Below are 25,984 nucleotides of genomic sequence, written 5' to 3'. Positions count from 1 at the left end.
ATAACCTCCACTTCAATCTACATAGAAGCAAATGGTGGGTATGCATCCTTTCTGACAGCTGAGTGATATTCCATTGTATGTATATATAGAATATCTTTATCCATTCATCTTTCGATGGACACCGAGGCTCCTTTCACAGTTTGGCTGTTGTGGACATTGCTGCTAGAAACATCAGGGTGCAGGTGTTCCAGCGTTTCACTACATCTGCGTCTTTGGGGTAAATAGCCAGTACTGCAATTGCTGAGTTGTAGGGCAGGTCTATTTTCAAATTTGAGGAACCTCCACACTGTTTTCCAGAGTCGCCCTACCAGTTCACATTCCCACCAACAGTGCAAGAGGGTTCCCCTTCTCCACATCCTCTCCAGCATTTGTTGTTTCTCGTCTTGTTAATGTTCACCATTCTCACTGGTGTGAGGTGGTATCTTGTTGTGGTTTGGATTTGTATTTCCCTGATGGCCAGTGATGCAGAGCATTTTCTCATGTGCTTGTTGGCCATGTCTATGTCTTCCTCTGTGAGATTTCTGTTCATGTCTTTTGTCCATTTCATGATTGGATTGTCTGTTTCTTTGCTGTTGAGTTTAATAAGTTCTTAGAAACTTATAGATCTTGGATACTAGCCCTTTATCTGATAGGACATTTGCAAATATCTTCTCCCATTCTGTAGGTTGTCTTTTAGTTTTGTTGACTGTTTCTTTTGCTGTGCAGAAGCTTTTTATCCTGATTAAGTCCGAATAGTTCATTTTTGCTTTTGCTTGCCTTCATAGATGTATCTTGCAAGAAGTTGCTGTGGCCAAGTTCAAAAAGGGTGTTGCCTGTGTTCTCCTCCAGGATTTTGATGGAATCTTGTCTCACATTTAGATCTTTCATCCATTTTGAGTTTATCTTGGTGTATGGTGTAAGAGAATGGTCTAGTTTCATTCTTCTGAATGTGGCTGCCCAATTTTCCCAGGACCATTTATTGAAGAAACTGTGTTTTTTCCAGTGGATAGTCTTTCCTGCTTTATCGAAGATTAGTTGACCATAAAGTTGAGGGCCCATTTCTGGATTCTCTATTCTGTTCCATTGATCTATGTGTCTGTTTTTGTGCCAATACCACACTATCTTGATGATCACAGCTTTGTAGTACAACCTGAAATCTGGCATTCTGATACCTCTGGCAATGGTTTTCTTTTTCAATATTCCTCTGGCTATTTGGGGTTTTTTCTGACTCCACACAAATCTTAAGATGATTTGTTCCAACTCTCTAAAGAAAGTCCATGGTATTGTGATAGGGATTGCATTGGATGTGTAAATTGCCCTGGATAGCATTGACATTTTCACAATATTTATTGTTCCAGTCCATGAGTATGGAATGTTTTTCCATCTCTTTGTGTCTTCCTCAATTTCTTTCAAAAGTGTTCTGTAGTTTTTAGGATATAGATCCGTTACCGCTTTCGTTAGGTTTATTCCTAGGTATCTTATGGTTTGGGATGCAATTGCAAATGGGATTGATTCCTTAATTTCTCTTAATTCAGTCTCATTGTTGGTGTGTAGAAATGCCACTGATTTCTGGGCATTGAGATTGTATCCTGCCACACTGCTGAATTTCTATATGAGTTCTAACAATCTGGGGTGGAGTCTTTTGGGTTTTCTATATATAGTACCATGTCATCTGCAAAGAGGGAGAGTTTGGCTTCTTCTTTGCCAATTTAAACACCTTTGATTTCTTTTTGTTGCCTGATTGCTGAGGCTAGGACTTCTTGTTCCATACTGAACAACAGCGGTGAGAGTGGACATCCCTGTATTGTTCCTGATCTTAGGAGAAAGGCTCTCAGTGTTCCCCCATTGAGTATGATATTTTCCCTGGGATTTTCATAAATGGCTTTTAAGATATTGAGGAATGTTCCCTCTATCCCTACTTCTTGAAGAGTTTTAATAAGGAATGGATGCTCTATTTTGTCAAATGCTTTCTCTGCATCTATTGAGAGGATCATATGGTTCTTGTTTTTTTTTTCTTGTTGATAGGATCTATCACGTTGATTATTTTAATGAGTGTTGAACCAGCCTTGCATCCTGGGGATAAATTCCACTTGGTCATGGTGAATAATCCTCTTAATATACTGTTTGTTCCTATTGGCTAGTATTTTGTTGAGAATTTTAGCATCTGTGTTCATCAGGGATATTTGTCTCTAATTCTTTTTGGTGGGTTCTATGTATCATTTTGGAATCAAGGTAATGCTTGCCTCATAAAACAAGTTTGCAAGTATTCCCTCCCTTTCTATCATTTGACACAGCTTTAGTAGAATAGGTATTATTTCTTCTTTAAATGTTTGATAGAATTCCCCTGGGAAGTCATCTGGCCCTGGACTTTTATGTCTTGGGAGGTTTTTGATGACTGCTTCAATTTCCTCCCTGGTTATTGGCCTGATCAGGTTTTCTCCTTTTTCCTATTTAGTTTTAGTAGTTTATATGTTTCAAGAAATACATCCATTTCTCTAGATTGCCTAATTTGTTGGGATATAGCTGCTCATAATACGTTTTTAAAATCACTTGTATTTCCTTGGTATTGGTTGTGATCTCTCCTCTTTCATCCATGATTTTATTAATTTCAGCCTTTTCTCTTCTCTTTATAGTAAGGCTGACTAGGGGTTTATCTATATTATTAATTCTTTCAAAGAACCAGCTTCTGGTTTTGTTGATCTGTTCTATACTTCTGGTCGTTATTTCATTGAGTTCTGCTCCAATTTTATCATCTCTCTTCTTCTGCTCCATGTAAGCTTTACTTGATGTTCTTTCTCCAATTCCTTTAGGTGCAAGTTTAGCCTGTGTATTTGAATTTTTTTCCAATGTTTTGTGGGAGGCTTGTATTGCAATGTATTTCCCTCTCAGGACTGCTTTTGCTGTATCCCAAATATTTTGAATGGTTTTATTTTCATATTCATTAGTTTCCATGAATCTTTTTAATTCTTCTCTAATTTCCCAGTTGCCTCTTTCATCTTTTAGCAGGATGCTCTTTAACCTCCATGTGTTTGAGTTTCTTCCAAATTTCTTCTCGTGATTCAGTTCAAGTTTCAAAGCATTTATGGTCTGAAAATATGTAGGGGACAATCCCAATCTATTGGTATTGATTGAGACCTGTTTTGTGACCCAGTATGTGGTCTATTCTGGAGAAGTTCCATGTGCACTTGAGAAGAATGTGTATTCAGTTGCATTTGAATGGGAAGTTCTGTATATATCTGTGAAATCCATCTGGTCCAGTGCATCATTTAAAGCTCTTGTTTTTTGGAGATGTTGTGCTTAGAATATCTGTCATTTGCAGAAAGTTCCGTGTTGAAGTCTCCTACTATTAATGTATTATCTAAGTATGTGTTTACTTTGATTATTAATTCATTGATATACTTGGTACCTCCCACATTCGGGGCATAAATACTCATGATTGTTAAGTCCTCTTGTTGGATAGATCCTTTAAGTATGATATAGTGTCCCTCTTCCTCTCTTACTACAGTCTTTGGGATAAACTTTAATTTATCTGATATGAGGACTGCTACCCTAGCTTTCTTTTGAGGACCATTTGAATGATAAGTGATTCTCCACCCCTTCATTTTCAGGCTGTACATATCCTTAGGTCTAAAATGAGTCTCTTGTAGACAGCATATAAATGGGTCTTGCTTTTCTATCCAGTCTGAAACCCTGTGCCTTTTGATGGGATCATTATCCCATACACGTTTAGAGTTACTATTGAAAGATATGAGTTTAGTGTCATCATAATACCTATTCAGTCCCTGTTTTTTTGGATTATTTCTTTGGGCTTACTCTTTCTTTTACAGGGTCCCCCTTAATATTTCTTGCAGAGCTGGTTTGGTGGTCACATATTCATTCAGTTTCTGCCTATATTGGAAGCTCTTTATTTCTCCTTCTATTCTGAATGAGAGCCTTGCTGGATAAAGTATTCTTGGTTGCGTGTTCTCATTTAGGATCCTGAATATATCCTGCCATCCTTTCTGGCCTACCAGGTCTCTGTGGAGAGGGCTGCTGTTAATCTAATATTTCTCCCCATATAAGTTAGGGATCTCTTGTCTCTTGCTGTTTTAATGATTTTCTCTATCTTTGGAATTTGCAAGTTTCACTATTAAATGTCAAGGTTTGACATTTGTGAAATATTGTGAATAAAAATGAATGATTTTTATTGATTTTAGGGGAGGAACCTCTCTATCTCCTGGATCTGAATGCCTGTTTCCTTCCCCCAAGTTAGGGAAGTTCTCAGCTACAATTTGTTCAAATATGTTTTCTGACCCTCTGTCCCTTTCGGTGCCCTCTGGAACCCCAATTAAACATAGTTGGGTTTTTTTTTCCTTCTGAGGCTATCATTTATTTCCCTTAACCTGTCCTCATAGTCTTTTAATTGTTTTTCTCTTTTTTCCTCGGCCTCCTTCCTTGCCATCAACTTGTCTTCTATGCCACTCACTGTTTCTTCTACCTCATTAACCTTCGTTGTTAGGGCCTCCAGTTTGGATTGCATCTCATTTAATTGATTTTTAATATTGGCCTGATTAGATCTAAATTCTGCAGTCATGAAGTCTCTTGAATCCTTTATGATTTTTTTCCAGAGCCACCAGTAGCTTTATAATTGTGCTTCTGAACTGGCTTTCTGACATCAAATTGTAATCCAAATTCTGTAACTCTATGGGAGAGAGAGAGTACTGTTTCTGATTCTTTCTTTTGTGGTAAATTCTTCCTTCTAGTCATTTTGCTCAGTGCAGAGTGGCTAAAACAAGTTGTACTTGTTGGAAGCACAAGCTCTTCTCTCTGTAGCCTTCCAGCTGTTCTCTTTAAATCTCAAGTCAAATTCATTGGTTTTTCAGGATAATTTGAAAGTTATCTAGGTAAGTTGGTGGGGAAAGGTGACTTGGGGACCCTACTTCTCTGCCATCTTGCCCCACCCTCTATGGCCTAGGTTTACATTTTTAGTTGACTCCAACTTGAATGAAAGTCTGAAGAGTGTTCAAGAGCCTCCATCAAAAAGATAATATGAAGACATGAAGAAATTAATTTATGTATAATACATGAGTCCAGCACTATTATAAGTTTTATTTATATTGATTCCTCTAACCTTCACAAGAATCATATGATGTGGATGTGGTATTATTATTTTCATGTTCAATAAGGAAACTAAGACTCACAGAGATAAAGTGATTTTTTTAAAGTAACACAGTTTATGAGTGATGGTGCTGGGATTTTAACTCTGGTAGCCCATTCTACAGCCTTTTTTCATCATAGCACCCTGCTCTCCATTCTACATCACATTGGTGGCAATTTGCATTATTGAGATGTCATATTGATAAACATTTCACAGATGTTTCATTTTGTGCTGATAAGGTTTTTCACAGTGATGAGCCAATTCTAGATTCCTATTTTGAGGATCTGCTCTTGGGTCACCTTCTAGTACCAAATACTGTATCATGCAGGGTATAAGCAGGAAACAGTACTAGGAAAGGGTTGAACTGAAAGGAATTTAAATACAGAGTATTTATAGAGGTGTTGGCAGGGTCAGGAACCAACAAGAAGAACCCAAGAGCTAGCAACGTCAGGAAGCCACTACCACCCAGGTCTGAAGGGGTAAGGGAAGGGAGTAGTATTACTGCAATATGAGGGACTCCAGAACTGTGGAAGAGGGACTCCTTACAAGGATCTCTGGCTAGGAAGAAACACAAACATGACTAGAACTGTATCAAACCAAAAGGTGGGGTAGGAATAAGTACCCCAGCCTCCCTCATCCCATATTTGATTTCCTGCAGGTGACTCCTGTTGTCTGAACTTGGAAGTTGGGGAACCTAGCTGAAGCAGGACATAGAGATCAGCCTCCTTGAGCACAGAGCAGGGAAAAGATGAGGAAATGAATTTGTGGCTAAATAGAGAATAAACAGCCAAACTGTTTGCTTTTTCTGTGGTTGAACTCAAGAGATAAAGGAGAAAAATGTCACGCAATGAATTTGAATGGTTTTCCTTTAACTTCTTCATCTCAAATCCCCAAGAGATACTCAATAATGTCTGTGATTAGAATGCCTAATCAGTAATGTGGTTCAAATTACACTGAGGAGGTAGGAAATCAGATTACATATGACTTTGATTTCATTAATAAACATTATTTAATGTTTTGATCTTTCTACATTCTAAACACTGTGTTTGATACCATGTTAATGGGAAATAAAATTGACATGGATCCAGTGTTCATGAAGCTAACTGTCCAGTTCAGGTGTAGTGTTGGGTAGGCCATATTAAGAAAGTTTTATTTTAGGAACAGTGGGAAGGTACTGATACTATAATGTAATGTAATTACTATAAGGGAATCCTAATGCAGGCAGGGACCTTACTTTACTCACCTTTATCCCTGTGACTAATCTAGGACTGGACATATAGTTGATAATAGAAAATGGATACATATGGTATACTTGAAACTGATGTGACATTATGTGTGAACTACACTTGAATAAAAAAATTCTGATGGAGGGGCATGATAATGGAAAAGTACGGGTCCTCAATCCCACAAACTTACCTAGACAACCTTCAAAATATCCTGAACACCTATGAATTCGACCTGAGATTTAAAGAGAGAACAGCTAGAATGCTACAGAGAGAAAGGTTTTTGCTTCTTACAAGGTTGGAAGGCGAAAAAATAAAAAAGAATAAAGTGGGGGAGGGGAACTGAGACTATCAGGGATAAGGTGGAGTGGCAAAAGCCTCCAGAGCAGGTAAGCCCAGCCATGGAGAAGTGGGAACTTTAAAAATCCACACGGAGTTTTCCCTGATGGAAAAGTGCTTAGCCAGGAAATTGGGCAGAATCGCAGGAGGGGCAGTGAAGCTTCAAGATTCCTGGAGTCACTATAAGAGGAGGGGCAACTGGGGGAAAGCTCACTGCAAACCGCAGTCTGATATCAGTAAAGCGATGGAGTGCCGCAGCCTTCCAGGGCATTTGGGAGAAACCAGTTGGTTAGGTGGGCCGGCTCCAGAGCTCCTTTACCCTAGAGCTGGGCAATGGATAGACATGGCTGTACTCTGATCCCTTCTGGAGAGGTGGTCCCCAGGAGCATGGGTCCAGCAGCACAGGGCCCTGGATCCCAGGATGCCCAAGCAGACAAAGCCCATGATCTTTTGTTCCCCTTGAAACAGGCAGAAATAGAGAGGGCACAGGAAAGCAAGAACTCTCCTGCTGCAGGGTGCCCCACAAGCTGTACAGATCAGTGCACCCATGCCTGCCCCCAGGAACATATAAGCCAGTGACAACTTGGAGACTGCGGTTAGTTACTTGCAGGGAGGTCAATTCCAGAGCTGGAAATCTGGCCACCACCATTGTTGTTTAATCAAGATAAAAAAACTTCTGCACAGCAAAAGAAACAGTCAACAAAACTAAAAGACATCCTACAGAATGGGAGAAGATATTTGCAAATGACCTATCAGATAAAGGGCTAGTATCCAAGATCTGTAAAGAACTTATTAAACTCAACACCAAATAAACAAACAATCCTTCATGAAATGGGCAAAAGACACGAACAGAAATTTCACAGAGGAAGACATAGACATGGCCAACAAGCACATTAGAAAATGCTCTGCATCACTTGCCATCAGGGAAATACAAATCCAAACCACAATGAGATACCACCTCACACCAGTGAGAATGGGGAAAATTAACAAGGCAGGAAACAACAAATGTTGGAGAGGATGTGGAGAAGGGGAACCCTCTTGCACTGTTGGTGGGAATGTGAACTGGTGCAGCCACTCTGGAAAACTGTGTGGAGGTTCCTCATAGAGTTAAAAATAGATCTGCCCTATGACCCAGGAATTGCACTGTTGGGGATTTACCCCAAAGATACAGATGTAGTGAAACGCTGGAACACCTGCACTCCAGTGTTTATAGCAGCAATGTCCACAATAGCCAAACTGTGAAAGGAGCCTTGGTGTCCATCAAAAGATGAATGGATAAAGAAGATGTGGTCTATGTATACAATGGAATGTTACTCAGCCATTAGAAATGACAAATACCCACCATTTACTTCAACGTGGATGGAACTGGAGGGTATTATGCTGAGTGAAGTAAGTCAATTGGAGAAGGACAAACATTGTATGGTCTCATTCATTGGGGGAATATAAAAAATAGTGAAAGGGAATAAAGGGGGAAGGAGAGAAAATGAGTGGGAAATATCAGAGTGGGTGACAGAACATGAGAGACACCTAACTCTGGGAAACGAACAAGGGGTGGTGGAAAGGGAAGTGGACGGGGGATGGGAGGTTGGGGTGACTGGGTGACAGGCGCTGAGGGAGGCACTTGCCGGGATGAGCACTGGGTGTTATGCTATATGTTGGCAAATCGAACTCCAATTAAAAAACATACTCCCCTAAAAAATAAAAAATAAAAACCCCCAGGCCACTAGCTGATGCCTACTTGCTCCATTTATATATATTTTTTCTCATTATACTATCATAAAGAGAGTCCAAGCTAGACTTACAGATCACATTGTTGGAGAAAAAACACAAAGCCTGGAAGGGGAAGGAAGGAGTCTCTGGAAGTTCATATATCTCATGGTTAGTTTTATGTGACAACTTAACTGGGCTAAGGAATGCCCAGATACCTGGCAAAACATTATATCTGGATGCATCTAAGGGTGTTTTTGGAAGCGATTAGCATTTGGTTCAGTAGACTGAATGTTGGTGGGCATCAACCAATCTATTGAAAGACTTACTAGAACACAAAAAGAGAAAGGAAGGTTTCCTTGAGCTGAGCTGTCCATTTCCTCCCTTCCTATGACTATCAGAGCGCCTAGTTCCTGAGCCTTCAGATTCAGAGACAACACTAACAGCCCCCCAGTTCTCATACCTTTGGCCTCAGACTGGGATTTGTGCCAGGGATTTCCTGGTTCTCAGGCCTTGGAACTCAGAATGAACTATACCACTGGCTTTCCTGGATTTCTCTCTCTCTCTTTAAAAAAAAAAAATATATATATATATATATATATATGTTTGATATATATATATCAAACAAATATATATATATTTGACAGAGAGAAAGAATGAGAGAGCACAAGCAGGGGGGATGGCAGAGGGAGAAAGAGAAACAGAGTCCCCACTGAGCAGGGAGCCCAATGCAGGGCTCAATCCCAGGGCTCTGGGATCATAACCTGAGCCAAAGGTAGCCACTTAACCAACTGAGCCACCCAGTAACCCTTCCTCGTTCTCTTGCTTGCACACAGATTGTGGGACTTATCGGCCTCCATAACCACATGAGCCAATTTCTATAATAAATTTCCTCTTAGGGGCACTTGACAGGATGAGCACTGAGTGTTACGCTATATGTTGACAAATTGAACTTCAATAAGTAAATAAATAAATAAATTCCTCTTATATCTACCTATATTCTATTAGTTCCATTTCTCTGAAGAAATCTATTACAATACAGTCTCCCTTAAAGGGATCTGAGAAGGAGACATCCTTAGTTGATTATTAAAATCATAATAAAAAAAAAGGAAGAAAGTTGAAATGGAGGGAAGAGAGAGAGATGGGGAAAGGAGGGGAAAAAGAAGGAGCTTGGAGAGGACGAAAAGAGGGGGAGGAGGAAAGGGGGAAAGGGAATGGAAGAAAAGGAGAAAAATATTTTCTTTGAAAAAGAAAAGACTATCCCTTGAAAATTCCTAAACATAAATCTGTCCTTAGGATATTTGAGGGCTAGAATTCATATTACATGTGCCTTAAAATCTCATAAGTAAATTGCTGGTTTTGTTGGCTTAATTGGTTTAAAATTGTAACAATCCTTTATTATCCTTTTAATATTTTGTATTGTCTGTATAATTTCTTCAATCATCATATTGATCTTCTGTGTGGTTTTCTTTTTCTAAGTCTTAGAGGAGCTTTATTAATTTTATTAATCTTTCCAAAGAAACAACTTTGTTCTTTTGTTGATTTGTTGATTTTCTCTATTACTTCTGTTTTCAATTTTATTGATTCTGTTCTTGTCTTTATTAATTCCTTACTTTATTCTTATTTACCTGGGCTTAATGTATTCATTCTCTCTCTAAATTCTCAAGTCATCAACTTAAATAATTGCTTTTAAATTTTCATTCTTTTCTGGTGTAAGCAGTAAAAATAAAAATTTACCTCTAATTTCTTTGTAGCTATGTCCCACAGTTTTTGTTATGTGTTATTAAAAATTAGTCTGAAATATTTTCTAAGTTTTTCTGTGATTTTTTAAAAGATTTTATTTATTTATACATGAGAGATGCACAGAGAGAGGCAGAGACATAGGCAGAGGGAGAAGCAGGCTCCTCACAATGAGCCCAATGCAGAACTCGATCCCAGGACCCTGGGATCACACCCTGAGCCAAGGCAGATGCTTAACCACTGAGATACCCAGGTGTTCCTTTTTCTGTGATTCTTATTTAAGCCATGGATTATTTAGAGGTGTGCTGCTTAATTTCCAAGTGTTTGGGGCTTTAATAACTTCTCATTGGTATTGTTTTCCAACTTAGCTCTGTGTTTGTTAAGATAATATACTCTGTAAGGTTTTGTTCTCTTTACATATATTTTTTAAAGATGTTATTTATTTATTTATTTATTTATTTATTTATTTATTTATTCATGAGAGACACACAGAGAGAGGCAGAGACATAGGTAGAGGGAGAAGCAGGCTCCCTGTGGGGAGCTGGATGTGAGACTCAATCCCAGAACCCTGGGTTCACAAACTGAGCCAAAGGCAGACACTCAACCACTGAACCACCCAGATACCCTTCTTGAAATTTACTGAGACATAATTATGATGCAGCAAAGAAAAATTTTTCCTGCCCCTACCCCAAGCTATTTTTCCAACCCTGCCTCCCACCATGTAACATTTTCAATTTCACTCAAAAGAATGTGAAAGAAGTCATCTGCTGCCGATTGTGGAAAAATCTTATTTCCTCCTCTTTGCTTCCAGAGGAAGACTTTTCTTCCCCTCACCACAAGAGGGAAATAATAGGAGTGAAACTTCTCTATCTTTCCTTCCTCCTCTCCCTTGCTTGGTTTTCCATATGGGAAGAAGGATCACTAATACAATTGGACAAGGATAACTGGGAGCAGTGGGTGAGGTTAATGCATCTCAAACATGAAAAATGTTCTGTCTGTTTCACTGCCTGCCTAGAGGACCTTTAAGTATAGCAGTGGATTCTTGCACATTTTATTCCAATATCACATACACATCTGCAGAAGAAGCCTGAAATATGCTTCTCAGAGAAATCTCTAGAAGCCAACAATTCTTTTTGTATTTTATATTCTGTTTGCGGGAGTCCTGCAACCCTCCTTAAAGATACCTGGGTAATTGCACCAAAAGCCTAATTTTCACATCAAATCTCCCTATGTAAATGTCAGGGGGAAGAAAGAGGAATGAATCCCAAGATGTAGAATTAAGAGAATGAAATTGAAGACCTCACCTTTGTCTGCTGGTCCCATGTATAATTTTGCACTCATGACTTACTGCAAACGGAAGTTACTAGGTTCTAACCACCATTACTTTGATCAATCTTTAATTCCTTGTAAGTAACATCAATGACTAAGAACATAGAGGAGCTAAAGATGAGAAATGTGCACTTTCAATTGCTCACCACATTTCTGAGCTTATTTATATCAAGAGACACCATGTCTCCATCAGATGATTAGAATCTAATTCTAGGATGGGATATCTGTCCTCCTCAATAGAAAATCATACTAAAACTTATTTAAAAAAAAAAAAAAAAGGAAGAGGGATCCCTGGGTGGCGCAGCAGTTTGGCGCCTGCCTTTGGCCCAGGGCGCGATCCTGGAGACCCAGGATCGAATCCCACGTCGGGCTCCCGGTGCATGGAGCCTGCTTCTCCTCTGCCTGTGTCTCTGCCACTCTCTCTCTCTCTCTCTCTCTCTCTCTCTCTCTCTCTCAATCTGACTATCATAAAAAAATTTAAAAAAAGGAAGAAAGAAAGCGCTCATGACAGAGGTACCAAGTTTGTGCATTCATCCTGTATCACAAATAATTATTAAAATTTTTGTTGTGTGGGGGACTAAGTCAGGCACTTGATATTGAGAAGTAAATGACATATAGAGACTCCTGTCTTGGGGCACATGAATGGCTCAGACAGTTGAGCATCAGACTCAGTTTTGGCTCAGGTGATGATCTCAGAGTCATGAGATCTAGCCCTAAGTCAGGCTCTGTCTCAGTGCAGAGTCTGCTAAAATTGTCTCCCTTCCTCTCCTTCTCCTTGCTTGCTCTCTATCTCTTGCCCTCTAAAATAAATGAATAAAATGTAAAAAAAAAAAAGAGTCCTCTTTCTGGAGCCTAGTCTAGAAGATATATACAACACAAGTGATATATACAGGACTAAGTTAAAATTGTAATAATTATGATTCAAAATGTTGGACTGAAAACATGATTTACTTCCCATACCTGTTAAGGTTTCCCTTTAATAGCTATAGAAATATGAAAATAAGAGCATTCAATCCAGTACTACACATAGGGAAATATACAAGGATAGGTTCAAATACTTTGAGAAATTTCTGGAATTTATAATTCACGCTGGATTGGCTTTATAGAAAAACCAGAATGACGAGGCTGGAAACCCATGTAGGTATCTGTGTGGAGAATTATGAGTTAGGGAAAGAGAAATTGGACAAGTTAAAGCTTGATGCAGAGATGGGAAATGTGTTCATTAAGTGATCCATGGATTACTCCAAGTTTAAAATCAATGGAAATAGACAGAAATTGAAAGTAATCCTTAAGTGAATTGATGATGTAATTATTCTTGTATTAACTGGACAGGTGGGTAGGTATAGTCTTCTATAGTCACAAAGTGACTAGAACATCAGCTCTCTATATAAAAAGATGCCACTGACTTCCAAATTCTGTCATTGAAGTGAGACAAGATAGAACCAAAATCAATTTTAAGGTAGGATCCAAGTTAGAAATGGACAAAAAGTATGGAGGGCTCTACACATCAGCAAAGCATACTGTACCATCTCTGGTTCCATGTGTAAAACATTCTATACTTCAGGAGAAGAAGAAAAAACTCAGTACATTTTTATTTTCCTCTTGACAACCAGAGGGGAATTCTACTTGTAAGCACATCCCAGGACAATGACCTATAGTGTCCCTACAACCAAGGAACAAGAGCTGTGACCCACCCAGCCTCTGAGGAAACTGCCACCATCTATCCAAACCAATAATTCTCATCTATGAACAGACACATGAAATAATCTACAGACAGTTGAGGAACACTGGCCTCATGAAAAGGAAGAACCATGCTAAACAAGAAGAAAAGCTAATCCATTAGAGATAAGAGTGAAAGTAGAAAAAAAAAGACATTTATAAAACATGTAACCATATTTTTATGTCTTTTTAAATATATCTTTAAAGTGATAAAAAGCAAAATAATATAACTCAGAAAAGAAAAGTGAAATCAAAAAAGCCAGTGCTAACATTAAGTGGCTATAAGTTTAAACATTTAAATATTTTCATGCTATTGAAAAGTGTTTAACATGGATGAGCAAGGAAATCAGGGAAGGCACAAATAAACACTACCAGGAATGAAATTGGGGATATACAGGGATATACCATAGCCACAATAGAAAATAAAACAGTAAAAAAATGATATAAACATTTTCTGATAGTAAAATTGTATGATAGTAAAATAAACAGATTTTTAGACAAACAAGAACTAAAAACCTTTTCAAAAGGAAATTCTAAAAGACATCCTTCAGGCAGAAGAAATATCCCACTTGGATGATCTGAGATGAAAAACATCTACTCCTTAGGCTATAGGTTAGTCAGTTGCAAAAAGATGCCCAAAATATAGTGGCTTAACCCAGATAAAAGTTTCTGCCTCAGGTTTAAGTCAGGGCTGATGGCCCAGACAGCATCAGAGACATAGGCTCTTCTACACTGTAGCTCTGCTTGCTTCAGCAAACATTTCCATCTTGTGACCCAAGGAAGATCTTCAGATCCCACCTTCATACCCACATGCCAAGAGTCAGCAAGTGGTATAAATGGGAGGAGAGAACAAACTACTACTTTGAATAACCTACCTAAATTAAGTAGCTGTAGGGCCAAGATAGCTGTTTTCCCATGGATATAACACAACATACACCACAGTCTGGGCTTCTCCAGGACAACCCACCAGAGTTCAAGTCCTAGGTCTACAACCAAGGTGATGAGAATGTGTGTAATTACTCCTGCAATAAGAACTCATATGACTCCTCCCTAACTCACCCATATATGCCAACCAAACTGAAGACTTCAAACTTATCTCTGTACCTGAAAACTGTTTATTAGGAGTAAAATTTACCAAGAAAGGAGAAACTATGACACTAACCCATCCACTCCCTGCTTTTGACCACTATGGAGTCTCAGAATAGGACCTTCTCAACACCAGAGCATCCTATCTCAATGCAGCAGTGACTTGCTTCTTCTAGGTCTGAACAAAATGTATTACTTTTTAGGATTTTATGGCAATATACAACAAGCAGGATGCAATATGCCAATTGTGATGATCCTCTTGTAAGCTTTACCCAGTTCCTATTACTAGAAATGGGGAGGATCTAATTGACATCATTCATTATCCACATCTCAGAAAGAGAAATTCTCTTTTTCAGGTGTCATAACTAGTTCTATATTTATTAATAAATATAATAATAATTTATAAATTTAATAGAAATTTTCCAATACCAGACACTAGCAAATTTTATGATTATACCATACTAATAATTACATGATTACTTTTCCTTTGTTAAATTAACTTAAAAAACATACATATATTCAATACTTATTCCCTCCTTGTCCTAAGCAAAACATATAAATAAATCAAAATATATCAAAAATACAAATAGAACTTTTAAAAAAGAAATCTACTATATGTACATATAAGTTTATATTTTGAAAATAAGAATCATAACATATTATTCTTAGAGTCTATTACAGTACCTGCCCCACTTAGGTCTGTTTTAAATAAATGAGTAACACCTATATTGTAATAAAAGGTATTTTCTCACAGAGTGGACATGTCAAATGCTTTGAGAACACTTTCTTACTACAAAGGAACCCAGTGACCTAGAACTCACAGAATTTTGAGGATTTGAAGACACTCTAAACTAAAACCACGCAACAGTTGGGACCTCTCATTCCTTTATTAAATGATATTCCACAGTCACTGGGTGAAGGCAGGGGAAAAAATGGCAATCCAGAGGCATAATCTATTGACTTTATCTAACGTCCCACAACACAAGGAGTAGAGAAATATCAGGATCAAGAGGGAAAAAAAGGACGGGGAAAAAAAATCACAAATCCTTCCATCTAAGTAACCCAACCATGGATGGAGCCAAGTGCCCAAGGGTGTTCTTTGCTATGAGACTAGCAGTACTCAAAGGACTCCTTACTGTGGAATGGTCCCTAGCCGCATAGCCTAGACCAGCCAGGGGCTCCTGGCAGTAACTTTGGCAGGAGCTTCAGAAGAAAATGACTGTTCAGATCTATCCTTTTAGGGAGAAAACCCTAAGTACTCGCTGGCGGATCTGTCGAGTCTTCACCCCATAGACAAGAGGATTGAGTGCAGGTGGCACAAGGAGGTAGAGTGTGGCCAGAAGAACATGGATGTGGTGGGGTACATGGTGGCCAAAGCGATGTGTGAGGAAGGAGAATATTCCAGGAACATAGAAGATCAGGATAACACAAATATGAGACCCACATGTGCTAAAGGCCTTAAGTCGGGCCTCACCTCCTGGTACCTTCAGCACTGTCTGCAGGATGAGGGCATAGGAAATACCAATGGCCACAACATCTAGCCCAACCACAAGCAGAGCCACTGCCAACCCATAAGCTCAGTTCACTGTGGTTTCTGAGCAGGCAAGTTTTACAACAGCCATATGTTCACAATAGGCATGGCCTATGATGGTGGCCCGGCAGAAAAGGAGTCTCTGCAACAGGATAGGGAAGGGGAGGAGGAGGACTAACCCCCGCACCAGCACTGCTATCCCAATGCACCCGATGATCCCCGGATGCAGGATGGTGGAATGATGCAGAGGGTGACAAATGGCTACATAGCGATCCAGAGCCATGGCCACAAGTACCCCTGACTCCATGGAAGAGAACGCATGGATGAAGAACATCTGGATCAGGCAGAAAGTGTACCCAATCTCATGGGCATGAGCCAGGAGCACCGCAAGGGTTTTGGGTGCAGTGGAGGAGGCCAGCACCAGGTCAATGCCAGATAGCATGGCCAGAAAGAGGTACATTGGCTGGTGCAAGGATGAGTCAGTCCAGATGATGAAGATGATGGTGACATTGCCCATTACAGCAAGGACATAAAGGAAACACAGTGGCAATGCTATCCAGTGCTGGCTTTCCTCTAAACCGGGGATGCCCATCAGGAAAAAAGAAGGCTGGAGTAGCCTCCAGCTAGAATTACTAAAGGTCATCATCAATGGCTTGGAAGACAGAAGAGAGAAAAGAAACCAAAATCATGATTGCCCCATTCCTGGTGGGTCATCCAGTGTCTAGATCTGGCTACCATCTTCATGAGAAGAAACAAGCTGAAACTGAAACACAAGAAAATAAAGTGAGATACAAAGAAGAGAATCCCCTTTTCTTGAGACAAGGTCTTTAAGGTAAGACATCCACATGTCTTAACTATGATAGGCCTAGTTTCATTTACAGATAAGAGTAAACATGCTGCTTCTAGAGAGATGTTTAGACTCTACCATTCAATTACTCCTCATTTGGAATGTCCACTTGAAAGGATCTTCTGTATCCCCTCTTGCCATTACTAAACACTGCATATCAATTTGTTATCTTTTAAAGTATTCTCCCTCAGTTTCCATAACACAGCACCCTACAGTTAGTTGTTCCTCCTATATCTCCCATCCCACCACCTTCTCCATCTACCTCTCCCTTATATGTGGCTGAATCCAAGGCCTCATCCTCTCCTCCTTCCCCTGTTCTATACAGTATCTCTGATTGAGCTCATCCATTTGCCGTATTTTGACCATCTATATGTTTTAATTTCTTCCAAATATAGGTTTCTGAGTCAAATACCTTTCTGAAACCCAAATCCATTTTCCATTTATCTATGCCTAAATATCTATTCCACATGCTCAACAAATTTGAGACTGAATTAACTTGCATATTCTTCCCACTGCAAATCCACTTCACCTTCCTCATGCTCTTTCATGTAGAAACTCAAAATGATTTTTATTCATTCTTCTCTCTCATCCTTTTTACATTTTCACCAGTTCCTGTTGACTACCTTTTAATCTCTTAATATTCACTCATTCTTCTCACCCTCCACCTTCACAGCCTAGTGCATATTCCTAACTTCTATCACCTGGATTCTTTCCTTAGATCCGTCTGAGTTTGCCATTAACCCCTTCCTATCCACTGTGCATTCTTAAAGCAGAGGATTATGAAATACATCAAAACACTAAGATTAAAATCCTTCAGTCCATTTAATCCATAGAATAAAATTAACATTCAAGACTGGCAAACAAGGTTTTCAAAGGCTATCTTTTGTATTACTTTGACTTATACTTAAACAAATTTCCACATATATGTTTTGAATGAACTATTCCAATGTTCTTGGAATTATATGAGTACATCAATTTATTTTACATATGCCTTTTGTGTATTCTTCTTATTCCTCTATTATTTTAATTGGTCTTTCTTGTCCTTCAAAATTTAGAGTCTACTGGCTACTGTCTCTTAGAAAGGACTCATTAGCTCTATGAGGATTACACTAATCAAGTTAGGAGAACTCTATTTTGTGAATTTTTTTTTGTTCAGCCACAATTTTCTGTTTTATCTAATTATAGAAATCCTTTCAATGCCTAAATGGTTTGTCTCAAGAAAAGAACAGTTTTTCATTAAACTTCATAATTATAAACTAGCTAGTACAGGCGTCACAGTACCGGGGATAGACACAAAGTTTGTAGGCAGACAACTATGCTTAAAATCTGCCCCTTTCATATTCTATAAATGAAACCATGGTAGGCTACTTACATTCTCTGAGTATAGATTGCCTAACCTGTTGGTAGAGCAAATAATACAAATCTTAATGGTTTGTTATAAATATTAATTAAATGATGTATATAAAGTTATGATATATAGGTTATCCTAAAAATAATGTGCAAATTTATACTTAGTTCTTCAATCTTACCATGAAAGACAAGTCCATTCTTGATACTTTCCCAAAGTAGGTCTAGTGACTGTCAATAAGACACTGAGTGGGGAGTATGTTATTACCAACTGGCATGTCCCAGAGGACACACACACACACACACCTCTAGACAAAGCCAAAGTTAGCATCCAGATTGCATGGAGACCCACAGAGCCAAGTCAACTCCCTCAGAGATAACTAGTTGGGCAGAAAGGCAGAGAGGGAGTGGAACCAGGTGGCTCATGTTTGTCCAGTGTTGGTCAAACTTCTAAGTCTATCCACTTTGATATCTGTCATAGGAAACTGCATGCTCAGTGAGCTAGGAAAGCTCATATTTCTCTGTAAGCTCAGATTTCTCATTCTCACAGGTCAAACTCAGAGTAATAAATTCTTTAGTGGACTCTGGTTAAATGTGTTCATTCCCCCATTGCTGAGAGTGTGGGCTGCTAAAAGTTCATAATTGAGTCACTCTCCCTTGAACAGAGAGCTGCCTCACCCAAGATTACTTTTCCTTTCTGAGTGCAACTCTCACCCAATGACCTATCTAGGTACAAATACAAAGAGCTGAACATCTCTCTTTTGAAACAACATTGAAGTACTTTCTCAGCTCAGGAGCTCCCCATGGAATCAGCTCAGGCATCGGGGGTAACTGGATCATAGTTTAACTTCTTCATTTTCCATCCTGTTCCCCTTACTCCCTGACAAGTGTAATTTGTATACTTCACAATAAGCTTCCTGCATGCAAATCTCTGCTTCAGTGACTATTTCTAGAGGATCCAATCTAAGACAAATTGCACCTGTCTCAAGTGAATTAAGCACTCTACTTCTCTTCTGAGGGTTTGCTACAGGTCCACAGATATCAAGTCTACCATGGCAAATATGGGATAGATATTGATTCTCAGACTCCATACAAACAAGTTCCCAATGAGATGGCTAAGACCTCTTTTATCGTATCTCTCCATTACCAGACAGATCCTTCCCTTGGATATCTGATAAAGCAGCTACAGTTCACTCCAGCAGCCACATTCTCCTTTGGAATAATTTTTCAATTGCACAGTCTTTTTACTTCACCAATCAACAAGTATGTCATTCACAGCTGGTAGGAAGTTTGATTTATTCATTCATTCATTGAGTAGTATTAAATACCTACCAAATCCATATACTCTACTAGATGTTAAACAAGACAAATAATATGATAAACAATCCTTGTTATCATAGCTTATGGGATGGAATATATTATGTATGTAATCACAGAAACCTAATAACAGTTATAAGTATTACAAATTAAAACCACAGTATGTCAAACATATAATAAGAGAAACTTCTCATTCTCGGGAGTGCAGGAAAATCCCCCCTAATTCAAGTTAGGTACCAGAAGAATGGGTTAAAAGTGAAAGGAGTTGTAGGGGTAGGCTAAGAATACAAAACCCTGAGGCAAGAGAGAAGGGAGCTTGGTATTGCCGATGCTTGAAAGAATCATGAAATTTGGAGATGTAATATTCAGGAACTGAGCCTGGGGTATAAGCAGGAACCATAGTAGCACATTTTAGGTCATGTTAAAGGACAGTGGGAAGTGGAAGTCAGGAAGATTTTAAGCAGAAGATTGAGACATGAGCAGAATCTCATTATCAAATATCATGCTAGGAGTATGCATAAGAAAAGGTGAAGTACAGATGCTGAGAGATGTCTTGGAGACAAACACAGTGATCTCCAGAGAGGTTCAAGGATATGTCATGGGAATGGGTAAATGAGGGAGGGATCTTGGGAGAAAGAACTCAAGAATATGAGAATGCAGAGTGTTTAATGGGTCATTTGCATAAATCCTGAAGTCTTGCACCAGGGTAATGGGGGGCCAAAAAATAGAGAAGATATTAACTTAGTCATCCTTACTGAAGAATAGCAATAAGGAGATATACCAGTAACTGGGAGTAGTAGAGAATGATCTGCATGAAAGATATCAACAACAAAGTACCAATCCATGCTTATTCCTTTGCTAATCTGTTTTTCCAGAGGAAAAAGGAAACCTGAAAATTGCCTTGGGGAACAAGAACAGTGAACTCATTGTAACGCACTACCAAAGAAGAAGTATGAGAAGTGTGAGAAAATAAATGGTCTCCACTTAGTAGGAACCATAACATTTCTATCAGAAAAAAAAAAAATGGATGTGCGAGTATCAACTTCATATGCATTTTGTAAACATTAAATAAGACAGCCTATATACAAAGTTTTTTTTTCCTCAAGGGCTCAAGGTACCATGGAGTAAGAGCTGAACAACAGGAACTGCTCATATCCTCAAGATTTTACACTAGGGGCACCTGGGTTGCTCAGTGGGCTAAGCATCTGCCTTTGGCTCAAGTCATGATCCCAGGGTCCTGAGATGGAGCCCATGCATCAGGTTCCCTGCTCAGTGGGGAGTCTGCTTATGCATGCTCTCTCTCTCTCTCTCTCTCTCTCTCTCTCTGACTCTCGTTCTCCCTCTCTCTCAAATAAATAAAATCTTTAAAAAACAAAAAGATTTTTACACTAATATAAAATATTCAGACTAAGATTGCTTAAAAGAAGTTTAGGGCAGCCACAATGTCTCAGCAGTTTAGCACCACCTTCTGCCCAGGGCGTGATCCTGGGGACCCAGGATCGAGTCCCATGTCGGGCTCCCTGCGTGGAGCCTGTTTCTCCCTCTGCTTATGTGTGTGTGTGTCTCTCTCTCTTATGAATAACTAAATAAAATCTTTTTTAAAAATAAAATAAAATAAAACAAGTTTAGCTAAGGCACATAAAGGACTCTACACCCATTGGTAATAAGTACACTCATCCATCCTCCCACTAAGGAATCTTCCTCTAGGGGCAGCCCGGGTGGCTCAGTGGTTTAGCACCACCTTTGGCCCAGGGTGTGATCCTGGAGACCTGGGGTCGAGTCCCACATCGGGCTTCCTGCATGGAGCCTGCTTCTCCTTCTGCCTGTGTCTCTGCCCCTCTCTCTCTCCCTGTGTGTCTCATGGATAAATAAATAAAATAAATAAAATCTTAAAAAAAAAAAAAAAAAGGAATCTTCCTCTAGAATCCTACTGCACGTCTCCAGTAGCTCTTTCTTTCACTCCAACCCATGGAATAGAGTTAAGAGAAGAGGGAGGTCTCCACTTTGCCTTTTCTTTGAACTCCTATTTTCTTGGGGGTTTGTTGTTGTTATTTTTTATTGTGGAAAAATATATTTAACATTATATTTATCATTTTATGTTACAATTTTATATTTAGCACTTTTAAGTTATAATTTCTGTGGCATTAGGTACATTTACAGTGTTGTGCAGCCAACACCAATATCTATTTCCAAAATTTTCCCCATCATCTCAAACAGAAGCTCTGTATCTATTAAATAATTCCCATCCTTGTCTCCTATAGCCCCCTGGAAACCTCTATGCTACTTATGTGTCTATAAATTTGCCTATTGTAGGTACTTCATATAAGAGGAATCATACAATATTTGTCATTTTGTGTTTGGCTTATTTCACTTACCATAATGTTTAAGGTTCATCCATGCTCTAGCATGTGTCAGAATTTCATTCTGCTTAAGGGACTACTAATACGTGTATACTGCAGTTTTGCTAATCCATTCATTATTGATGGATACATGGGTTGTTTTCACCTTTAGCTACTGTGAATAATGCTGCTGTGCTATACACAAAAAAGGAAACCTGGGATCACTGAGTATGGCATAGAGCAAAAGCTAATTAGGAGAAAGACTGAGGTAGACTCCCTCTAGGGACCATAAGTTTAGCCATAACTCTCCATCTGCCCACTCAACAACCTAGACTCACACTCTTCTAAACCTTGGTCATTTATAGCATCTCTTTAACCTAACCCAACCCATGTCCCTTTCCTGCCCCTTACTTCCCATTCAGTGACTTGGAACCAACATCCACCACAGCACTATCACATTTTATCACAGTTTCTCTATTTTCAAGGTCATTTCATCATCACAACGAGAGCCTGGTAAACAATCAGGATGAAGAAGAAAATAATGGAGAAAACAAAAGTAAATGAAGATAAGAAGGAAGACAAATGTTATTTTTCTGATTTTATTCTCTATACACAGCATTGAGTTTGCCTTAGAAGAGTAATCATATTCTTCCATTCTTCTGCACAGTGTCCAAAATATCATCAGTTGAAATTTTTTTAAAACATGAAATTACATTTGAAAGTTGAGATAGTAAAAAAAAAAAAAAAGTTGAGATAGTAAAAAAAAAAAAAAAGTTGAGATAGTGATCATCACAATGATAGCAGTAAAGACAGTAGTGTTAATAGTGATTATGACTTCAATGTTGGTTTTGTGACAACTTATTTAATTTCCTCAATAAAAAGTTACTGAGTACCTGTATCACATTTTGAGATTTATATATTCATTTAATCCAAAACACACATATGTCAATGCGACTGATGAGGAAACATGCTAGCAATGATATAGTCCATTAAAATAACAATATTTATTTATTAAATAAACATTTATTGAGTGCCTATCATGTGTCAGATACTATGTTAAGGATACAATGCAGTTCACCATTTAGTAGAGATGGGGGACAGAGATCATTCAACCAATCAATATATATATATATATATATATATATATATATATATATATATATATAACTTTTTAAGATTTATTTATTTATTTATTTATTTATTTATTTTAGAAAGAGAAAGAGTATGAGCAGGGGGAGGGACAGAAAGGAGAGGGAGAGAGAATCTCAAGCAGACTCCCCACTGAGCAGGGAGCCCAACTCAGGGCTCAATCTCACAACCCTGTGATCATGACCTGAGTTGAAATTAAGAGTCCAATGCTCAACCAACTGAGCCATCCAGGCAGCCAGATAGGTAGATTGATAGATGATAGATAGATGATAGATAGATAGATAGATAGATAGATAGATAATATATAGATGATAGATAATTTTAAATCCTGATAGATAATGAAAGAAATATACATGGAGCTCCAAATTCATAAAACAAGTGACCTGATCTAGTTTTAAAACTCTTCTTCAAAGAGATGAGATTTGATCTAAAGTTCAAGATGAGTACCAATAGCAAGGATAAAGACAGGGAGCTGCATTCCCACTAGGAAAAGCCCGGACTACCCATGCGTGGAAGAAGCAAGGACATATGAGCTACTAGAGAAGGACATTTATGTATATTAGGAATACATAACACTCAATCAACGCTATATACATTGCAAGGATACTTAAGAACATACAATAAACATATTAAAAAGTGAGTGCCTATAGTAGAAACTGGAAGAGAATGGCCAAAAGAATTACCAAAAGACTAAAAATGGAAAAAATATCATTACTATTAGAGATTAAAAATACATAATACTATAGGAGTCAGAGATCATCCATCTCAAAAACAGGAATGAAAGCACATGGACTAAAGTATTTCTAGAATCAGATGGAACATGAATATTTTAAAGAGTTTCTTTCATGAATCTGAAACTCTAAAGAGTTTCTATAGTTTTCCACCCCTATTTCTGTGATGCCAAAGTTTCACTGATAGAGAAGACCTATCAGCTCCCACATACTATGTGTCAGTGTCATGATGGTGGGAAGTGGCCCATATTCTCATATGTATAAACAGGCACTCAGTTCATCTCTCCCTGATCTAAGTCACTTATTCCAGGTCTATAGAAATCGTCATTGTTTCTTAATTTCCTGATGCATTTATCTTATCAACACAAGTAAATCACAAACTCTTAGAAGAAAGATGTCTTCAAAAAATTACTTGCTTGAGACACCCCAGCACTTCCATTTCCCATCCCAGTATCTAAACACTATATATACCTGAGAAGAGATTTCCCAACTTCCAAACACTCAAGAAAACTTAATTTTCTTTCTCTTCACTGTCCCTGATATTTACCAGGTAAATATCCTGGGCTATGAGGCTCCTGCTCCACAGGGCAAGACTACCCTTGCCCTGAGAGCCAGATGATGAGAACTATACTCAGGTGGGATCAATCTGCTTGGGCCTTAGCATTTTAAACAGCTGATCACGGATCTGTTTGGTCTTGACCCCATAGACAATGGGGTCCAGGGCAGGGGGAAAGAGCAAGTAGAGATTGGCAAGAATAACCTTAGCAGCAGAGGCTGTGGGTGGGCCAAAGCGCTGCATGACCACTGAAAGAAAGCCTGGTCCATAGAAGAAGAGGATGACACAGACATGAGCTGTACATGTGCTGCCTGCTTTAGCACGTGCCTCAGGTGAAGGAAAATTAATCACAGTCTTCACAATCTGCCCATAGGAGTAAGCAATAAAGGCCACATCCCCCACACCAAGAAAGATTGCCACAGCAAAGGCATAGAGATTATCCACAGTGGTGGCGCCACAGGCCAACTTTACTACTGCCATATGCTCACAGTAGGTATAGGCAATTGTATGAGAGCCACAGTAGGGCAGCCGACGAGCCAAGGTTGGAAAGGAGATGGTCAATCCCACACCTCGCAGAACCACCAGGCCTCCAATCTTGGCAACAACAAATGGTGTAAGAATAGTTGCATAATGTAGTGGGTTACAGATGGCCACAAAGCGGTCCATGGCCATGGCCACCAGCACTCCTGACTCCATAGCAGAGAATGCATGGATGAAGAACATCTGGGAAAGACAGGAGTGGGAGCTGATAGCTGTAGCACCAAACCAGAAAATGGCCAGCATCTTGGGCAGAGTGGAGAGGGAGAGAACCAGGTCGACAAAGGAGAGCATGGCAAGAAAGAAAAACATGGGCTGGTGAAGGCTGCGCTCTGTCCGGATAAGAAAAAGCAGGACACAATTCCCAGTCATTGCCAGGAAGAACATGAAGCAAAAGGGAAGTGAGATCCAAATGTGGGCAGCAGTCAGTCCTGGGATACCAGCCAAGAAGAAAGTATGTGGGAAGTGAGAATTATTGGAAAGAATCATGGTGATCATCTCACTTAGAAGAGTGAAGAGCTACTGCAAAGAAAAGAGACAGGTTAAATTCAGTGATAGGGAGCTCAAAATATATGGTCCCACTAACTGTCACCATCATTCTTCCCCCAAAGGTTTCAGTAAACAGTGAAAAATAATTTTCAGCTTGGTTAATATCTCTGCAGGATCTTCAAACACAGAAGAGGCAAGTCACTTGGTCCAAAAGGAAATGCACTGGACAAGAAGTTCAGAAACCAGGTCCTAGAATTTAATATGCTAATATATTTATGACCTGAAGCAAATGACATAACCAGATTTTAGCAGATGCCCAGAAACTAATGTTAAATAAAAACCCTTCCCATAATGCTCACATTCTCAAATTCTGAATGCTGGCACTAGATTTAATTAAGACTGACCTCACATGGTTATTTAATCTTATATCACTAACTTCCATTTGAAATTGCCAAATATCCTAACATCTGGAAACTCCCTTAATATGGAGAGACAATACTCCTCCAAATTTCACTTCACTGCCAGATTACAGAATAAATGGTCCCTGAAAACTCCAACATTGATTAGGTTCTTCCTTGAATTATTCCCCAATCATTTCACAGTTTATATCTTATTTCTCTCCCCAGTATCTCAATCCTGTATCTCCCTCTCCTTCAATGCAGTGGTATACAGAGGTAGACACAAAGTTCAGAGTTGTGGTGACCTGGAAAAAAAACAAAAAAAACAGAAGTTCTTGGTAATAGCTATCATGTGAAAGCCAAAGAATTCTAAATCATGCCAAATTAATGAGAACAAAAGAAAAAATGGCAGATATTCCCTCCAGTCCCATTTCTCATGTATCCACAAAAAGTGTACAAAATTATTCATCTCTGCAATACATCC

General features: G+C 38.9%; 2 protein-coding genes across 2 annotated transcripts; both read right to left on the bottom strand.

Moving 5' to 3' along the window:
• Positions 1 to 15,488: 15,488 nt before the first annotated feature.
• Positions 15,489 to 16,442, bottom strand: LOC121476097 (olfactory receptor 52L1-like). The gene is given in 1 exon segment (XM_041729840.1): positions 15,489 to 16,442. A coding segment is annotated over 1 exon segment (948 nt). The 5' UTR covers positions 16,437 to 16,442.
• A 7,709-nt stretch (positions 16,443 to 24,151) lies between these two features.
• Positions 24,152 to 25,102, bottom strand: LOC121476236 (olfactory receptor 52K1-like). The gene has a single exon (XM_041729969.1). It carries the CDS (start codon positions 25,100 to 25,102, stop codon positions 24,152 to 24,154), a length of 951 nt encoding a protein of 316 aa, XP_041585903.1.
• Between the last annotated feature and the right edge of the window lie 882 nt (positions 25,103 to 25,984).

This window comes from Vulpes lagopus, chromosome 15 (genome assembly GCF_018345385.1).
Source record: "Vulpes lagopus strain Blue_001 chromosome 15, ASM1834538v1, whole genome shotgun sequence".
Classification (NCBI taxonomy): Eukaryota; Metazoa; Chordata; class Mammalia; order Carnivora; family Canidae; genus Vulpes; species Vulpes lagopus.
This window is presented reverse-complemented; position numbering and strand designations above follow the sequence as displayed.